General features: G+C 39.9%; 1 protein-coding gene across 6 annotated transcripts in view; it reads left to right on the forward strand.

Annotated features, from left to right (window-relative positions):
- The window catches only part of PTCH1 (patched 1), an 80,618-nt gene that overhangs the window by 27,256 nt on the left and 33,039 nt on the right, over positions 1–20,323 (forward strand). For all 6 annotated transcript variants that reach the window (XR_007200866.1, XM_048291197.1, XM_048291195.1 and 3 more), the window contains 10 exons: positions 10,867–11,056; positions 12,364–12,433; positions 12,544–12,635; positions 14,057–14,255; positions 14,906–15,027; positions 16,300–16,447; positions 17,270–17,401; positions 17,703–17,858; positions 18,477–18,575; positions 19,836–19,961. Coding sequence is in view for 5 of the 6 variants with exons in the window: in XM_048291197.1 (XP_048147154.1) it covers positions 10,867–11,056; positions 12,364–12,433; positions 12,544–12,635; positions 14,057–14,255; positions 14,906–15,027; positions 16,300–16,447; positions 17,270–17,401; positions 17,703–17,858; positions 18,477–18,575; positions 19,836–19,961 (1,334 nt within the window). In the remaining variant the exon portion in view is untranslated. The remainder of the gene's footprint in view (positions 1–10,866; positions 11,057–12,363; positions 12,434–12,543; positions 12,636–14,056; positions 14,256–14,905; positions 15,028–16,299; positions 16,448–17,269; positions 17,402–17,702; positions 17,859–18,476; positions 18,576–19,835; positions 19,962–20,323) is intronic.

The following is a 20,323-nucleotide window of genomic DNA, read 5'->3' on the forward strand; positions in this document are numbered from 1 at the left end:
ATTGTGAGCAGGTGTAAATATCTATTAAACTGCTCTTTCTAGAGATTTGGGGAAATAGGATGACCTTTTTCTTCTTTTTTCTCCTTTTTTTTTTTTTTTTTTTTTTTAAATAGGCTACAGTTTCACATGGCTTGCAAAAGAAATCTTTCTCCCTTTTTGTTTCCCACACCAATTGATTTATCATTTTGCTTGCAAGCAGACTTAGAATGTTAGGGCAGGAACACACTCACTTTTTTCTCGTAACTTTTTTGTTGCGGACCGAAACCAGTTGACTTGAATAAATTTTTCTGTGGTCTGAATGAAGCCAGCAACGTGGAAAAATCTTGCCATTCAGAGCCGTCTGAATGTACATTTCAGCCACACAGTAAGCTGTATTGGTAGGCAGTGGACTGCTAAATACAACCATTTTTCGCAGCAGAGAGTTAGACAGGTGATTAGCATAATTAGCACAGAGTAGGCTATACATATGGTAATGCTAAGTGTGTAAATGCCAGCTGCGGTGTAAAATTTATGTCAGGGGTCGACAGGGCTGTGCGAAAGTATTGTGTTACAGCTGCAGGTCAAAGCCTCCATTGCTCTAGCCCCTTTTCTCTTGTCGGTGAATGCGCTAAACAGAAGAGAAAGACAGAAATATAACAGATAAGGCTTTGATTGAACAGCCTGGTTCTGTGCAAGAGGGACTTCTCTTAAACCCCCTTCCCTCCCCCCCCCAACCCCCCCAATTCCCCCAAAACTACACATGAAATACAAAAGTCCCGGTCTTTCATTATAGATTTTATTTTGCATCATGCCAGCTATAAAAATGTTGCAGTCTTTGAGTGCTGTCATTACGATGGGATGAGGGGAATCTTGCTGGGGGGAGGTGGGGGAAGTACAAGGTGGGTAATTATGCTTTAAAGAGCAAAAACAAACAAAAGACCCCTTTAATTCACCTTCTCCTTTCTGGAATCCAACCCTTTTTTTTTTTTTTTTTTTTTTTTTTTTAATGTCTCTGTTACTTACTGCGCTTAGGGGGGTAGGAATTAAATAGTCTTGAAGGTGACAGCATTAAATGTAATAAAATCTCAACAGTGCAACAATCTTGGAGCTGCATGACTGGTTTTAGACTAAGTGCCAGAAGTTCCTCTGTGGTTTTGTGTGTGGGTTGCTACACTTATTCCCCAGGTTCCTCCCACCTCCTAAACCACTAAATTCTTTATAAATTAAAAATGACTAATGCGGATTTCTTGTTTTAAAGGAACGCAGCGTTGAAGGGTACACATCTTTTTAAGCATTCGAGGGGGAACTCGGTAAATCTTTTTGTTGCTGTAAACTGTTCATTCATATATTTCACTTGCAATTTCCTCCCTCCTCCCTCCCTCCCCCCCCCCCCCCCCGCTTTTGTATTTTTTTTGTAGCCGGCTATAAGCAGTGGTGGTGTTGACAGAATATAGTTCACACCACACTGACCTTGTGATGAAACTTCCTCACAGCCGCAGGGGGTCCTTATGAATCGGCCCCTAATCCAGCTAATCCCGCTCGCAACAAAATCATGAAAGTGGCTCCCAGCGAAGTGTGTTTCCCTGCGCAGATGCCGCGGGAAGGAGCGGCGCTGGGAACGCACCAGCGCCTCGGGGCCGGGGGCGGCCTTTGAGCGCGGCCCCCCGGCCGGCAGGGCCGGCTCCTGGCGGGGCTCCGGGTGGGACCCGGCCCGGGGCCCCGCCGGGTGGCTCCGCTCCCGGCCCGGGCCTTGGAGCCGCCGCCCGTCCTGAGGGAGCGCGGAGCGCTGCCCTGGGCTCCCGGTAGTAAAAAAACACCAGAGTGGTGGTTTGGGTCAGAGTGGCCCAAAGCAGAAAATGAGAGCCATGCCGAGGGGTGCGCTCGGCGGTTTGTTCGGCTTTTTTTCCCGGCCCTTCCTGCTTCATCATAAACCTGGCCATATGGTCGCGCACTCAGGGTGTCTGATGGGAATCCCTGAGTGCATCCCGCACAAAGCGAGACGAACTCTGTCCTGCTCAGTGTGAATGGCCAGCGAGCGATGAAAAATGGGCTTCCTGACAGATGCAGCACGGCCTCGGGAGCTGGTGGCCAGTAAGAAATATCGAGGTGGGGGAAGCTGTGACAGGCAGCAGGTTCGGTGCTGGGGGGAGCGCTGACCTGACCTGATTGTGTCCAACAGCGAGAGCAGTTCTGCTTCAGTGCAAAGCCATTCAGAAGGAAGCTGCTTAGGCAACAACAGATGGTACAGCAAGCAGCTGGTAGGGAATACTTGAAAGGAACTGTACCCTGTGTCATGACATGTTCATTCCTTTCATTTTTCTGTGTTAGTTTTGCCATCTCCTAAAAGTGCTATTTAGGAAATGGTATCCTCTAAAAGGTTCTGGATGCTGTTTGCATCTGTTTTCTGCTCCTTTAAAAAAAAATGCATTCAAATTTTGTGCTACTCCATGTACAGATGAAATTTGTGCTATCCCAGGAGTACAGATGAAAAGACCTAAAAATGCTGCTTTTAACCGCACAGGAAAACAATTACATATTTGAGGAAAGGGCACTGAGAGGTTAAATGAAAAGTTTGGCCTAGAGGAAAGCTGACTGCTGTGGAACAACACAGCAAATTGTTTGTAACATATTACCCAGCAGAAGCTCTTATTCAACCTAAAGCAACTTAAAGAAATTATATTCAGCTGTTTTGAAATCCTTAGCTTTAGACCTCGAAGCCCCTTACATACCCTTCTCAGCAGAGCTCCTCTAAACTTTGCCACTTTCACGTACTGAGGATTTTTGCCTGTTATGAAATGTGCTTGGCTGTTATCTTAAATTGCTGAAGAATAAAAATTCGGCTTGCTCCTCATGGAATATAAACTCTTACATGACCATAAACTGTTGGGACAATTGCAATAATCTGTATTAGCTGATGAAGGTAGTTCCCTCTATATCTAGGAAAAAGCAGAGTCTAAGACACGTTTGCTACTATTCCTTTGCTTCTTGAGCCATAAAATTCAGTAGTTGGGCTTCTCCACTGAAAGCTGTGGTTTACCATGTCTTTGGAAGAAAGGATAGTTTGCTCTCCATGCCTATTCATTCCTCAGTTTCTTTGTTGGGATGGTCAACAAGGATGGCCGTTGTGACAGTGCTATTCTATAATGTGGACACCTGCCCAGTAGGAAATGGACTGAGACCACCAACTCATTTCACATAAGTTAGCAAACAGCTGTCAGATGGTAAACAACTTGTGGTCACTATTGTTCTTGGCTGGATTAGAAACGGTGACCCAGAGGTGAACAGCTCATATCCTGTTACCAAGGACATGTGTCACAGCTCAGTAAGCAGCCACTGCATTTCATGTTTAATTGAAAGTTTGAATTGCATGTACCAGTTTTGTACATTATTGTATGTTTCAAAGCTGGTTGCATGTTGGTTTTGCTTTTTATTCTTAAGTTTGTACTGTTTAATTTCTTCTTTTTGGTTTGCTGGTTTTTACCCTGCACTTTTCCACTCTCTCAACCTAGATGGGCACCAAGTAAGAAATCAAAATGTCTCATTTTCTTTAGCAATCTATCTGTTTTACCCAATCAAAAAGTATATTTTTCTGCCTATAGGTAACACAGATGTATACATGTAAAACTAGCTTTTAGCTGATTTTTAGAAAGAAAAGGTTTTAGATCCTAAAATTGCAGGGAAGGTTTCCCACTACAAGCAGTGGCAGCTGTTGTTGGGCTGTCTTCCTGAGTATGCAGACAGCTTTGTGCCCTTGTCACAGCTCTAAACTTTATCATACTGTGACAGAATGAAAAGGCAACTTTGATGTGTGTTTTTATTTTTGGTATTCATAATCATGTCAGTATTAATGAAATTTGTAACAGCAACACTGGAGTCATCCCCAGCAGGTGTGAGGAGTAACTTAACTTGTATCATATGATGACTTGAGAGATAAAAAGCAGCCTTTTGAAGTGCGTTGTTGTTGGGTGGGGGTTTTTTGTTAGCTTTTTTTTTTGTTTGCATTTGTAGGTTTTTATCCTTTTTTTTTATTTGCTCCCCCCTCCCCCCCTTGTAAGTAAAAATGAAGAACCTGGTGTTATCTTATTATCTTATTCTCAGTGTGACAGAAATGGTTTAGATGGTCATATTGCTTTTACATTTTCCTTCTCATTGGGATGTGAGAAGGGTAAGTGTGGAGTGTCCACCTGTGTGTTGGGGAGGGAGATGGTAGAGTGCAGCCTGTTTTAACCTGGGGAGGCACAACAGTTGCTCCATGTGTGCTATACAGATAAAGAAACATGTATTCAGCAAACGCTGTGCAAGAAAACCTAGACAGATATAGTATGCAATTTCTGACTGCCTCTAGTCCAGTGCTGGCACAGATCATGTCTAGTTACATGATTAATATGATATTTTTTTATTGAGCTGCTGCACAGTCCACTGAATGACCATGAAATCTCTTTAAGATGCTGATTGTTAACCACAGTGTTCTAGCTCCTGTAAGCTCACCATTTCTCAACAGATTTTTTTGGTAGCTCAGTTTCATTCACTTTCTGTGAAGTCTTTATTTTGCATTACCTTTTATAATGTAATCCTGATGGATTTATGAGAGCCAACCTTAGCATCATTAGATACATCAGATGCACGATAGATAATATCTCACAGTCAGTAGTTAATACATTCAGAGAGCAACCATGTAAACCAGTAGCAATTCTGACTCTACAAGCAGAAGGGATTTAAAAAATTTAAAGAAGTGGACGTTCCAACCAGTCCCATTTCTGGTACTGACTAAACTTGGACTTCCAGAAGGTGTTTTGCACTTTCTCACAACAAATGGTTTGCCTGTTGGGCCTAGAGAATGATAGCTCTGAGGAAGGTGCTGTCTTCCCTGCTCTTCTGTCAAGATGCTGACTAAAACTCTGTGTGCAGAAAAACTGTACTCTGTTGCTGATAAAGAGCAGCACAGACAAGCTCAAACATCCGAGAGAACATGAAGACAGAACTCCCTAGAGAGCAACAGGAAGTTTTAAATCAAAAGGCCATTATTTTTTCTGTGCCCAGTAAGAGGCAGGATAGTCTTTGTATCTGCCATAGAACTTCAGCTCTGTATATCAGTTTCTTTATAGGAGGTTTCAATCCTGTGTAAGTAGTATTTGGCTGCTGTGTTTTTTTTCTTGTGAGGTCTTTGTTCCTTTATCAGTAAAAATGGAAATTGTCAGTGGTGCCATTAGGTACTGCTTTCTGCTCTGTGGCAGGTGTGAATGCTTGTGATCCTGGTTAAGTTAGGGTGGGGAGGCGGAACTGTGTCTTGCTGGCTTATCTGTGTACCATTGTGATGGACTGAAACTAGCTTCATTGCTTAGTGTTTGAGTAACACAGCACAAAAAGAGACTCCATGAGTAAGTGGACTAGAAGAAAGCCCATAAGAGTAGTCAAAGTTGAGGGAGATGGGCTGTGCAGGGTGTCAGGGAAAGAGGTATGAAGTCCCTTTCTGGTTCCCATCATGGCAGAGAGAGGGTGCTGAAGAATGAGAAGGCAGGGTGGAGGGGTGATGTCTCTTCTGCTTGTAAGTCTGGCATCTTTCTCTCTACCTTGCTGCTTTTTGGGTTGGTTGGTGAAGGCTCAGTCCCAGGTGAACATGTTGAGATATTGTTCTCAGTCTTCGTATATGGTCACTGAGTCATAAGGGCTTTTTATCTCCTCTACCTCCTGTTGCAGTGATAACAGGTATTGCAAATTGCAGAGATTCCCTGCTTTGGCTATTGCTCAGGCTATAAAGTAAGCTCTGTAAGGGGTACTTACCCATACACCTGATTCATAAAAAAGGCTGCATCTTCTGAAGAGATAAAATAAAAACACTGATTGTGTGAGATATCCATGACTATTAGAGGTATGATTCTGTTGCTTTGAGCTGTCACTGCCAAAAGGTTGGGCTGGATTGCTCTAATACTACACATTTACAGTCCTGGAAAATAGTTAAAAGGTGGTGTTTCTCAAACAAAGCAGAGGTGTATCTGCCCTCAGGTGCTCAAATGGAAGCACCTTAAGGTCCATAGTCTTCAGAAGGGAGGTTCTCCAGAAAATTTTGTGCTGTTCATGAACCTAAACTTTGTCCCAAAAGAACTTAGGCTCCAAAACCTGTAGGTATTTGTGGAAAACTTGGCTTTGGTTTTTCAGTCTGTCCTCCAAGTTTCTAGGCAAACATTTTTATCCCAAATGTTTGTCCCCCAGGAATGTTCTTTTTTAGAGAGAGCTTGCTGTCTACTAAGCTACTGGTTGCATGGTTGTGCACAAGGTAACTACTGAATGGTTAATAGAGGTAGTGTTCATGTCCAAGAAAAATAAAGAAACCTCAGGCTGTGTGATGCAATTCCAGTAACCTGAAATGAAACATTGTAAGAAACTCTGAAAAATAAATATTCCATGCCTTTAGAGCCACCAGACAGTAAATTAATAAGCAGTGACTTCTGACTGTCAGTTATGGTGTGATTTAGCATTGATCTCTAAGTGTGACAGAGGTCAAATTTACTCCTCAGACTACTTAGGTGTGAAAGGGACTGCAGTGGTAGATTCCAGACTTCTTTGTAAACATGTTAATGTAATGCCATGTAAATTTTGAATTTGGTTGTGAGAAAGGTGTAGGTAAGACTGACATTCTCAGTGGAAATGAGCACATGAGCTGAATGACAGAGGAACTTCAAAATGGATACTAAGTATCCATAAGGAAATGCATCAAAACCTGTGCCAATGAAAACAAGCACACTTTCATTCTTATGTCATTGAAAGGTGCATCAGTGTTATGCAGCAGTGTCAGTGCAAATGTACACTAGAGACAAGCAGTTTTGGTTTTCTGAGTGCTTCTCTCGTAAGGTGTACTGAAGCATTTTAATGTGTGATGACTGAAACACTAGGACTGTGGCCCCGGTGCTGAGTAATGGGATCTAGAGCCTTTCTAGATCCATAGGTCATGGATTCAGGTCTGCCTCAAGTTAAGGATGAGTAAAACTTTTTACCACTTGACAGCTGTTCATTTCTCTTGGGGCAGGGAGACACTGGTCCTTACGTGGTTCTGAGCAACCCAACATCCACAGTGGCAATTACTGCTGTCTTTAGGCTCTTGAGAAGGGCAAAGAACTCCCTTGACCAGCTTATGTTCCAGTTGGTGGGTGGGGAGGCTCAGGAGGAGCAGCAGGATGTTTCATGGTATGAGATGCTGACTTGCTCAAGGCAGATCTATGGTGTTCTGGTGAAGAGCTAAGAGGGAAGCCTGTGGATATCAGAGAGGGTGGGGAGGAGGAAGACACTTTTCTCTTCTCTGGAAAAAGCAGCTTTTTAACAATAACTGACACTCAGCAATAAGAGATGTTGTCAGTTACAATGTTCCATGTTGAACAATGGCCTTCAAACACATCCTTGAGAATTAGAAACTGATACATTGAATGTGGAATAATGCCAGGACACTGGTGTTACTGCTTTGCTGGGACGTTTTTTTTCCTTTAAAAGAAAAAAGTAGCAAATCATACAGATTGTATGGTATCTCATTTTTAGTAGGCAGACACCCATGGCACTGCTGGAAGAGTAGTGTACAAGCCATGAAACGCTGCATTGACCTGTTACTTAAACAATCTTTGGATTATGGGAATTTTTGCCACTAGCTCAGCTATCTAGGTACTTAGTCATAAGGAATCGTAATAAAGGCCTAGAATGCCATCAAGTGGCTTTTGCTATGTCAAAAAAGGAGAGTGATAAGCGGATTTTTTCATCAGAATATTAAACTAAAATGGCTCTCTTTGTCTTTGATACGAAATAGAATTGGAAGTATATTTCTGCTAGTAGCATTTTGAGTGTAAAATATTGTCACCAAGCAGAAGAAAACAGAGTCCATAAAGGAAAACCACAAAACACCAGCACTTTGTTCATTGATATTTTCCATTACATCACTTGTCCTATGGTGTGGAAATACTATTATGACTATAATACTTTTTTTTTCCTTACGAGTGTAAGGAATGAGTTTCTGCAGGGTGTGTGAGTCTTGAAGTATTACATATATATCCAGCACAATGAGGCCAGAGGCTTCAGGTACATTTCTGTGACACTTTTAGTGGTTTCTCTCTTAGGTTTTTGCACCACTTGGGGATAATCTGGGAAAAAAAATAAAGCAACAAGAGGTTTGATTTTAAAATAACACGTTCAGCTAATTGTACTGATTGTGTAGATTTAAGATATGTGAGTATGGTAGCCTCCAGTGATCTTTGCAAACTTTTAATTGAAATGAATTGAAGAATAACAGGTAAAAACTTCCCTTTCATTGGTTTTTTCCTTCCCTTTTACTCTCTTTTACTTCTGATATGTTGAAAGGCCACTGATGTTTCCACTTGCTTCTGGTCTGTCCATATGTTTTAACATAATCTGGCTTTGCAGAGGAAACTTCTGTCAATGTATGTTTATGAATTTTTTGTACCTGACTGCTATGTTGTATAAAATATTTTCAATATTTGGAGTTACTTTTGCTATGTTTGGCTGAAGAAATGTAGATAACAAACCCATCAAAGGAATAGTTAAATGGTGTAATGCGTTAAGAAGAATGTGAAGCAGATCTGCTGCTGGGTTCTGGAATCTGTGCCCAACTTCTTGGGTGGTTTTGCTATTCCTGGTTGAAATGTTAGAAAGGGGAAAAAACAGCTTCTTTTCTGATGACTGACTTGTGTGATGCAATTTTGATTAGCTAGATCTGCCTTGTTCAGTGAAGTTAATGTGGTTTGACGGGACCTTGATTACGAAGCAATCATCTCTGTTGATAGTAAACAGTTAGTCACTTTCAGCAGAGATGGGAATGATGCCCTTTGTCTTGTTTGAAGTATGATTTGTTGGTTCAAGTTCTGGTTAAATTCAAAAGGACAGTGTGGGTGGAATGGGAGAGAATATAGTACTAGGAGTAGAAGTTTATGGCAGACTCCACAGTCCTCATAGCATTGGGTCTTTATTGTCTTGACTGGCACTGAGACACTAAAGAGGGAGAGGGTCATTTTGTCTTTGAAGCACTTGCAGTGTAAAGGGTTATGAAAGAAAGGTCTGGTTACAAGACATACAATTTAAGATAACTCTGCTCCCTTACTTCCCATATTCCTTTAAGATGAAGGAAAATTCAAATATCAAGGACTACTGGTTTGTGGACTACTGTGGAAAGACAGCAGTGAGCATAAACATGGGGCTGATGAATGAAAGTATTTTTTAGAGTTTAAATCTTGATAAGAATTAACAATAGTTTTTTGTTACCATGCAAATGCAGTCTCAATGATAGTATGTCCTGTCCTGTCACTGTAGTAAGAGTGATGTTAAAACATTCTAAAGGGACTCTAGGTAAAGGGGTTGTGTTTGATTTCTTTTTGTTTTGTTTTGCTTACTGTGTGCTGGTCTCTGCTCAATGGTATAAAGGAGATAATCCCACATGTGACAGGCTGAAAAAATTTGAGTGTGTTGTGGAAACACTTATTTCTTCAAAGAATTCTTGAACAAGAAATTAAGCAATGCTTCACGCCAGAATGTCTGTATGGTTTAATTGTTGAGGGTCTCATTCTGACAGCTTTATGCATGTAGGGGCCCAGCTTCTTGCCTGGTGGTCGTTTTAGCCCCAGGGGTGTTACGGGTGGGTTGAGGACCCAAGTGATTGAAAAAGTATGTCCCTGTTCGGGCTTGGGAATCTCATCTCCCACTCTGCCAACTGGTTACAGATCAGTCTTCTGTTTTATGGTCTAGGAAGAAATCAATATATATGCTTAATTTCTGCTCACACTGTTGCAGAACTAAACTTTGGCAGTAATTCAGATCACCAGTGTCAAGCTTACTGGGACTGAGAAAAATGTAACAAATTAGACCAGATCTGTAGCTTGGACCTACAGTCTTGTCCTCCTCATCTGGATGTGGTCTTGATTCAGCTAACAGGCTGAATTAATTGACATTGCCTCCCACATGCTTTGGCTAGAGACACTACAGGGGAGGTTACATGAAGTATATGAACTCTAGCTGACTGGGGTTTTTGTAGAAAGGAAGACAGTGTTCTATTCTTATACAATGTTTTCTGGCACGGCAAATTGTGTATGGCTCCCTCTACAGCCTGTTGACTCAGCAGTCTACCTCTGCCTCTTTTCTTTTTTTTCTTATTTTTTTTTCCCCACCATGTTTTAATATGGAGCACACTGTTCAGCTCATGTGGGTTTAGAAACAGATGTTGTACATGAACAATCTCCTGCATCACAGCGTGTTCAGCCAGGTACTGGGCCATTGGGGTAAATAAGCTGTAGACTGACCTTTCTGCTAAACTCAAACTGCATCTCCTTATATGAACTTGGCATTTTTTCTTTTTTTTATTTAAGGCTGAAAGAAATACTTCTGCTCACTTACTCTTTCCCTCTTCCCCCCCCCCCCCCCCCCCTTTTTTTTTAACCAAAGAGAAACGTTTGCCTTCTATCTTTGCCAAATTATTTAGTAGAAGAGTGTAAATTAAAGCCATTTATCTTGAAATGTGCTTTTGAAGCAGACTGTTTATACAAGTGTAAGAAATTGTAACACAGTGTTTCTTCTGGTCTGCCAGGTAAAGGTTTTCCTTTTTTCTTCCTCTTTTTTAATTTTTACACATGGGATATTGGTTATAATGTAGAAAAAACAGAGGCTCTGGTTTATGCATCAATGTTTCAGTACAGTAGCAGTAAAGGTATTGTTATGAGGAATGTGGGGGTTTTTTTCAGAGATACTAAAAGCTGTTCCTAGTTTTAGAGTTACACTGTGATCAGTTTGAGAAAGAATAGGCCCCGCACATAGTCAGGGTATTTTGACTGAAGAGTGCTCATCAAGGGAATGCAGAATAAGCAGGTACTGGCTAATACAAAGTGCTTAATATTTATCCATCAGTTGGTGGACGAGTGAGTCGGGAGTTAAATTACACACGGCAGAAGATTGGAGAAGAGGCCATGTTCAACCCCCAGCTCATGATCCAGACTCCACAGGAAGATGGTGCTAATGTACTAACAACAGAAGCACTCCGACAGCACCTTGACTCTGCGCTTCAGGCCAGCAGAGTACATGTCTATATGTACAACAGGTGAGGGGAAAATCAAAAGTTTTCTTGATCATCTGTAGCAACTGAAAAAGGGACACATGCTTTCCTCAGTGTGTTTTTAAATGGCTAGCACTTCTGAGCCTTTCCCATAGGGTTGTGTTTTGATTTGAGTGTCACTGGTTTCTGATAGCTTGACATTGTGGCATGATAGCAGCAATAAGTTGGCATTGAACAAGTACGATGGGGTAAATGGTGTTGGAAGAGATTCTGAGAGTACACAGGTGAGCCGTGCTACAGCAGGCAGCATTTCTTTTGATGCACACTGTAGCACGGAGGAAAGGAATGATGTCTGTGATCTTAAACCAAGAACCTTATGGATGGGATTCCTAACATTGAACATCCTTCCATATTAGAGTTGAATTCACTTGCTAATATCTTAATGAGGTACATAATGACTGTGAATAGTGGCACAGGTTAGCGTTCTTCCAATAGTTTGGATGTAAAGGGAAATGCGGATATGTTGGAAATGTCAGCAGGTGGAGTAAGAGCTGCTTAGTAACATAGATAGCAGAGCATGCCTTAAAGATGAACATTGAAAGTTGGGAGTTGTGTGTTGCCCAACAAAGAAATAATAATGGTGCACCTTAGGAAGGTACCAGCACGGGGCTAGGATGCCTCCCTGAAAAATGGTTCTTTCAGGGTTACTACTTACACAGTGATGTGCCTAGGAGTCCTGCCTGTGAGGCACAAAGCTCCCTGTCTTTCAGCAGATCTCAGCGCACCCAGCTGGTTCCTCCATGAGCTAATGCTAAGGCTCCAATTATCTTTTACGCACCTCCTGCCCTGTCTAAGTCCTCAGAAGCCATGGTAGTGGAAGTTGTAATATAGCTGAAGTAGGAAGGCAGAAATCTTAATGGTTTATTTTCTTCTGCATGTCTTGGTCAGCTGCGTATATTTGAGTCCTCTGAGCTGGAGGTGGCTTTTCTCTTACTTGTGTCACTGAGTGATATCTTCAGTCACAAGCAGTCTCATGTATTTCTGATGTATTTCAGAAATATTTCAGATGTATTTCTGTCCCATTAACATGTGTTGACTAGGCTGTACGTTCAAAAGCACCTCCCTTATTTTGGATGAGTTTTACAGAGATTATGAAAACAACTGAAACGAAGGTCTACTTTGTAATGACAAAAAGAAAGGCGAGGTCTTGTATATCTATTTTTTAATAACATTTGCCTTAATTAATTTGCTGCTTGAGGCCAGTATGTGTATATGAATGTCTGTTACGTTTTCAAAATAACTTCTCAGTAATTGTGGAAGAAGAAAATATTTGTCCTTCATGTTTCTTACAGACAGTGGAAATTGGAACATTTATGTTACAAATCAGGAGAACTCATCACAGAAGCAGGTTACATGGACCAGGTATGTGTAGCAGGCATTTAATTACAAGGTTTGTGTATTTTCATGATTCAGCTTGTGCTACTTTGATTATATTCTAGTGACTGTGTTTTTCTTCTTTCTGATTTTGACAGATCATAGAATATCTTTATCCTTGCTTAATTATCACTCCTTTGGACTGCTTCTGGGAGGGAGCAAAGCTACAGTCAGGAACTGCCTATCTATTGTAAGGAATTTTTTTATAACTTTCTGGTCTGACTCTTTTTAATTGTATAACTGTGTACAACTTTTCAGTTGCATTTCCATTGTTTATTCAGATTCTAATCTAACAGAAAAAATAAAATGTAAAGAGTAGTGTCTCTACATAAAAAATACGCATGGGTTTTTTTGTTTTTCGTTTAACAAAAAGTTTAAGTGTTTCTATGAGATTATTTGTAAACCTCAATTTAAGTCCTCTGTTATTTTTCCTGTGCTGCTACCATGCAAATTAAAATGTAAATTCTGAATTGAAGTTTTAAGAATTTTATGCTTTGCTTTTCTTTTCCCAGAACAAACTTGCTTATGGTGGATTTTTTTCCCCCATAAAATACAAAAACACTGATTGGCTGGGAATTTTAGACATAAGAAAATGTCTTGGGTTAATTCCCAAGTCTTCCTGAGGAATAAAGAACAAATCCTTTGCTTCAGAGATCATTAAAGAAACCATATAGTATCTTTTATGGGTGGTTTCTCACAGTTTACAAGTGTGATATTAGATGCCCTGAATTCTTTAAAGAGTTAATTGTTAATCCGTGCAGGCATTTTCTGTTAATTATGCAAGAGTTAGCATTTGAGTTATTGTTTCTGTCCTGGTTTGCATGTCTCTGCAAAAGCAATTTGCAATGGCCATCTCCTAACCTTTAGTGTACAGTTTTAGATGGGGAAATAAGGGGGTTTGTGTTTTCTGGTTGGGAGATTCGGAATAATGACTTAAGCCTGGTTAAGCAGATACAGTGTGGTTTGAACCACAGAATAAGGCAGTCAAAAGCCTTTCTAGTCTGTCAACATCACAAATTCAGAAGTGGGGGGTGGGAGATGTGACAGTGATAGTGGTGACAGCCATGGTAGCAGGAAAGCTTGATGGTTGATAGTCAAGCTGCCGGGGCATTTGAAGGAGCACAGTATTGTTACAGATAAACAAAGATCAGTTATATTGATTGATTACATTTGCAAGATGATTATTAGACTAGCAAGAAGTAATCTGATACTATGAGAAAGGCTTTCTTTCCTCAGCCCCCTCTATTCTTTCCCTCTCCCCTCCCCCCTAATTCTTTGAAGCAGCAGTTGGCTGCTTTTTTGTTATTTAGGTTCTTGATAATTTGTTTTGCTTTGTTTGTAAGTGAAAGTATTTTAAACCGGTTTTATAAGATAACTTTGTAAGAACCAAGTATTTTTGTTAAAGTTACAACTGGGCTGCAGGAAAAGTACATCAACAAATCTAATTAAAACATGCCTTACATTTTATGAAACAGCCTTACCAGAAAAGGTTTTAATTTGTAGCAGAAAATAACTCAGTTATTTGTTCAAATATGAATTTTAAAGTATGTTTATTTCAGACCTTCTTTTGTTTTTTTTCTATGTGTCTTTTTCTCCTGGTTGCTCTTTCAGAGGGAAGCCTCCTTTGCAGTGGATCAACTTTGACCCTTTAGAATTCTTGGAAGAGTTAAAGAAAATAAACTACCAAGTGGAGAGCTGGGAAGAAATGCTGAATAAAGCAGAGGTTGGTCATGGTTATATGGATCGACCCTGCCTGAATCCTGCTGATCCCGATTGCCCAATCACAGCTCCCAATAAAAATTCCACCAAAGTAAGTTTGCTTGTCGTTGTGCATGTCTTTTCAAGGGAGACTGGGGGGTGGGGAAGGGTGGGGGGGAAGGTCAAACAGAATAGAAGAAAGTACCATTTTCTTCCAAGTGGTACATAGTTTGTATTCTTGCATGATGTAATTTTTCTGGTCCTGTTACCTGCTTTTAGCTCACGGTCATACATTTTGCCTCCTTGTGTGATGCAATGCTTAATGCCGTGCATTTAGAATGAAAGTACAGTTCTCAGCTATGCTGTGGCTGTGGCACTGCAGTGATGTGGCATTTCAGTGAACCGGTGCCTCAGACAGACAATAGCCGCTGCTGGAACACAGCTGCTGCTGCCCACCCGTACCACGCTGCAAAGCCTTGCCTCAAGTAGCACCAGTTTTGTTGATTTTTGTGATGACTTCGAAGTCATGTGCCTTGAATTTATATATCCCTTTATCAGTCACATTAGACTTCGGAGAAATGCCATCTGGTCAACAAGCATTTGGGTGATTTCTTCAACTTGATTTGTTGAATGCATTTCTTCTAGTAGACTACCCAGATGGTCTTTAACATCCATGATTCTAGGTCACTGGGTGCTGAATTAAGGTATGAGTTTGTCTGAAGTTATGAAACCTATTAATTGCTTCTTTATAACTTTTTCTAGCCTCTTGATGTAGCCCTTGTTTTGAGTGGTGGATGCTATGGACTATCAAGAAAATACATGCATTGGCAGGAGGAGCTGATTATAGGTGGTACAGTCAAGAACAGTTCTGGTAAACTTGTCAGGTAAAAAAATATTTAAAGAAAATGTCTGTTTCAATTTCTTAAGAGTTCATTTTTTGGAGCGCAGTCGGTGGATGATGCAAAATCTATTGCCCTTCATGTGTATTATAAATTTTACTTTAGGGTGACGTCTTAGGAGAGCAGAATTTAAAAGAATGCTTAGGCAGTTGTTTAAACTTACCATGGTGTCATTGTTTCCTGCTTCTCACCTCAGAATGATAGTGTATGTTGCTCAGAAAGAAAGCTTCTTACTGGCAGCTTTGCTGTTTAGAATGTATGTATAAAGCACTGAACAGTGTGTAAAGCACTGAACACCTTTGAGCATATTTTGCAATATGATCAAAGGAAAAAGGAAAAAAAAATAATGTGAGTAATGTGCTCACTCATTTGACTTCTCTCAGAATTCCAAAATATCCACTGAATGTTTTATTCAGGGTCAATACAGAAAATAGTCTATTTTTATGTCCCTGTATTGTTAATACAGCTTTGAGTGGTAAAACAAACCCCTTTGTTTTAGACTTCTGAACGAAGACATGGAACATTGGACTTTAGTGGGGGAAAAAACTGTGTAATTTAACTCTTCTGAAAAATGCAGGCCAAACTAAACAAAATGAAGCATAATTTTTCCAGGGAACTTTTAAACTTTTTAGCATTCACACAATACATTGATAGGTCTTTCAAGAGATAGACAAATAAGGCACTTCTACTGAAAAATAAAATGGTTCCTCCTGGTTAATAAGAACTTCTGAAGTTGTTGGATGCAGTTGCATACTGTGCAAATTCAGGATGGATTCCCCTTGTGTACTCCACACAACTTATGAGGCATGAGGAGCTTAACTACCACTTCTCTCCAAGGGATGAAAAAGACCAAGGTCTTCAAATGACGTTTTGCCAACAACATTTACAAGACCTCGTAGAAATAACTGTTCCTGTGGCATTCTCGCGGCAATCTGTCTTATCAAGCATGATCTTTATAACAGATTTGTAGGGTTATATTCTTTTCTCCTGAAACTGATCCTCCTGAAAATAATGTCAAAACTCTTATTAACTTCAGTGAAACCAGATTTAGCCTCAATACTTGCATGGAGCAGTACAGCTGCACCAGATACACAGTAGAATAATTATACTCTGTTCAATTTTAATACAAGCATGTGCCCTATAAAATCAAGAACTCAAGCAAGCTCCTGTTAGAATTGCGTTTGGGACTTCATGCCATGAAAATATTTTCCTGAAAATGCTCAGTTTATGCCTCTTTCTCCTCTCTCTATGTCACAGTGCCCAGGCTTTGCAAACCATGTTTCAGTTAATGACCCCTAAGCAAATGTATGAGCATTTCAAGGGGTATGAATACGTTTCACATATCAACTGGAATGAAGACAAGGCAGCAGCAATTCTGGAAGCCTGGCAGAGGATGTATGTTGAGGTAAAATTGAAAAAAACTTAGATACTATACTACAAAGTCCTACTAAGATCCACTGCCTTCTGTCACAGTTCTTTACAGTATTTCTTTTAAGAAAGATGCTTAAACCAGAATGGAGTCATTGCCTCCCCGTTCTTAAGGGTTCTTTTGGGGATTTGTTGGTTGGGTATTTTTTCCAGTAAGAAGCTGCTTGGTTATTCCCATATGAGAAGCCATGAAGGTTTTAGTTTTTGCTGTCTGGGACAATTTTGCTTTGTTGGGGCTGAGAAGAAACCAAAGGGCTAACTGGAATTTAAAAGCTTTTGGTTGGTGTGGTTATTGTAGAGATGTCTGGAAAACATTAGCCAGTCATGGGTTGCTCTCTCAGCGGCAGCCCAGGTGGGGAGGCTGTGTGACAATGTCTGGCCTCTGTGTCCCAAACCTTGACCTCCACTGTGCTGTTTCTGACCTCTGCAAATGGCCAGGCAGGGAGGGGCAAAGAGATGGCTGGCCTGAGGTTAAATGCAACACTGGTACTGCATCGTGGAGTTACAGGAAGGGATTCAAGTTAAATGTTTGTAATGAGCTGGGCATGCAGTAGGCTTTCCCCAAGGGTGCAAATTCTGTCTCATAATCAGCAGCTTGCCAGAAAAAAATCACGAAACACACTTTTGTAGCATCAGTGTAATGTCTGTCTAGAGCATGAGCTTTAGCAGGAACATTGAGGCAAAAAGAGTTGATTTCAGAGGTGTGCTGTAGTAGATGGTAATGACTTCTTTTGAATAAATGACTAAAATAAAAGAAAAAATTCTTTATTCACACAAAGTTTCATTTTTGTTTTCATAGGTTGTTCATCAAAGTGTTGCACAAAACTCTACTCAGAAGGTGCTCTCCTTTACTACGACCACCCTGGATGACATTTTGAAGTCATTTTCTGATGTCAGTGCTATCAGAGTAGCTAGTGGCTACTTACTAATGGTAATAAAATAAATCTATTTACTCTTCTTTGGTAGTGGAGCAAGACTTAAAAATCTGCTTTACTGTTACCAGTTAGTAGTCCAGAATATTTTACAAATATTTAAAATAAAAACTACAGTTTGTAAACTTCACCTCAGGCTTCTCACCTGTTCTACTTTGTGACCTTTGTGACATGCATATTCTGATTAAAAACTGTGTGAGGATCTGTAGGTTGGGTGGGGAGAGACAGCTATTAGAGAAGGATCCATTCTAATATTTTGGGTTTTTTCCCTCAAATTCCCCACTCTGCTCCTCTCCTTAGCTTGCCTATGCCTGTTTAACGATGCTGCGGTGGGACTGTGCCAAGTCTCAGGGTGCTGTGGGGCTGGCAGGAGTCTTGTTGGTTGCACTCTCGGTGGCTGCAGGATTGGGCCTGTGCTCATTGATTGGAATTTCCTTTAATGCTGCCACAACTCAGGTATTTAGAAAACACAAGTCTGCTGTAAATCACAAGTACTCTGTTAATGAATGAACACAAGTGAATCTTTGAGAAGTAAAGTGCTGAAAAAATATTTTGGCTCTAGATTTTTACTTGTGCTGTTTTCCTATTTCATAGCTTATGCTGTGATAAATTAAATGGTCATGATGCCAAGTGATATTGAAGGGAAAAGCTGGTATTATGTAGTATGTATAATTCTGTGTTGTTTGGTTTTTCTGTGTCCCAATATGAGTGGAGGCATGCAGTTTTACCTATGGAGCTGCAGATTTATTTTTACATCTGAATATACAAGGATGTTCAAATTCTGAAAATACTTTGAATGTACCTTGAATTATTATCAGATATTCTTTGTCTATCCAAAATTTGAATTACTTATGGTGAGAATTCATACCTGTAAATGGTATACTTTAAGTTCCTCAGCTATATTCCAGAATAAAAGTTAATACCTGTATTGCATCCTTTTCATTTTCATTTTACCCTTGGATTTGTGTAGAGTGTAATGTAAAAGTTGCTTTAATTAGCCATTTAATGGCTAGCTGCATGGCAGATCATAAAACAACCTGTTTGGGTTTTGCTTTGTTTTGTTTCTTTCCCAAGGTTTTGCCTTTTCTTGCTCTGGGAGTTGGTGTAGACGATGTTTTCCTTCTGGCACATGCATTTAGTGAAACAGGACAGAATAAGAGAATTCCATTTGAGGTAATGACAAAATGGAGATTTGGGGGAAAATAAAACAAAAAGTTTCATATAGGAACAGATAATCATATCCAGAATTAGTCAGTAGAGGTTTTCCTAGGGTCTAGAAATTCTTATTTCTGTCGAAGTAGGAAATTATAGCAATACATGTGGTCCTAGAAGGTTTTGGAATGTTCACATTCTTGTTTTTTGTTGTTTTGGTTTTTTTTTGTTGTGTCTTAGGTTTATTTTGTCTTGAAATTTTAATGTATAAAGTGTTACATAAAGACTAATTTCCATAATCCAAATTCTGCCCAAAATTTCAGTGAAAGTTAATGCAAATTTAGGAACAAACTCAAATAGGAATCTTGACAATTAAATGATAGAATGATTTTAATAAAAGAACACACTAGAGATAAGGGGGAAAGAGAGGGAAGACAGTTACCTTTACTTATTTGTTGTGGCCCTAAAATGGAGTTATTTTCTATATTTTTCTCTCATTTTTATTTTCTGAAGCTTATAATTGACCATGACAAAACATAACATATAACTGATAGGAAGTCTAAGGTGTCATCACTTGTATGATCCTTTACTTTTATTAGTCTTTTTAGTCTCAGTCCAACGTTTCATATCCAAAGTACATCCCATTTAAAACTAATGTATATTTGCTGATTTTGTTTTGCACAAGCAGTCTTCCATGTGCTCTCTCCAGCTGGCTCTGCATGCAGGCAATACAGCCTCACTCTACTATAATCTCTGCCTTCTTCATAATAGCCCTTTGGGTTAGGAAAGGGTCATGTGTTTATCTTGATTTCTTGCTGGGTTTTGTGTGTGGTCCCTAGACTTGGCGGTGTTCTTTTTGTTATTTTTGTTACATATTTTTTCAAGATGTGTAGCTATGTTGTGCCTCTATGCTGTTAATACATGCTTATTTTGTCTGAAAAACGAGAACACCAACTGATTCCACTGGTAAAAATTACATCTTTCTCAACTGCAGATGTATTTGCTATGTTGTCAGTACCCATTTAGTTTTGTGTTTTGAAGCTAGAATCAACTCTAATGATGTTTTCTACCCTCAAAAAACTTGAGTGCTTCATCTGTATTCCTACTGAACAGCAAACTTAGTATATAGTTTTCTCACATATTCTCAAATGAAAATATATATTTAGAATTTAATGGTAATAATTTTTCACTGCAACTGTGTTATATCTGTAGGATGATCCTTTCATTTGCAGGACATCACTTTATTCACTTGACTTTTAAGATACATCATTTGTTTTGCAGGACAGAACAGGTGAATGTTTGAAGCGAACAGGAGCAAGTGTAGCCCTTACATCTATCAGCAATGTTACTGCTTTCTTTATGGCTGCCTTAATTCCTATTCCAGCTTTAAGAGCATTTTCACTCCAAGTAAGTTTATATCCTATTTTGTTAGCTCTTATGCACTGGTGAAGTCTGACAATGATACTTGTTAGTGATAGCATTGAAGCCTGGTCTTGGTGCTGCTGCAGTTCACTGAACCAGTACATCACTGCTGTTTACCACAACTGCTGTCTGCCCTTGATTCTCCTGCTCCCTTTTCTCATGCACAGAGTCTCTCACATCCTATCAGCAGGTGAAAGAATACAGATGGGTTGAGAGCAAAACCCAAGCTACATGTAACTGAGCAGAAACAAACTTCCAGAAAGATTCACATTGTGAAGTCGAGAGCAGTAGTCTGCAGTATAGTGTGTACTGTAATGTTCCTCGGCCGCAATTTAATCCTTTCATTT

This window comes from Corvus hawaiiensis, chromosome Z (assembly GCF_020740725.1).
Source record: "Corvus hawaiiensis isolate bCorHaw1 chromosome Z, bCorHaw1.pri.cur, whole genome shotgun sequence".
NCBI classification, from domain to species: Eukaryota; Metazoa; Chordata; class Aves; order Passeriformes; family Corvidae; genus Corvus; species Corvus hawaiiensis.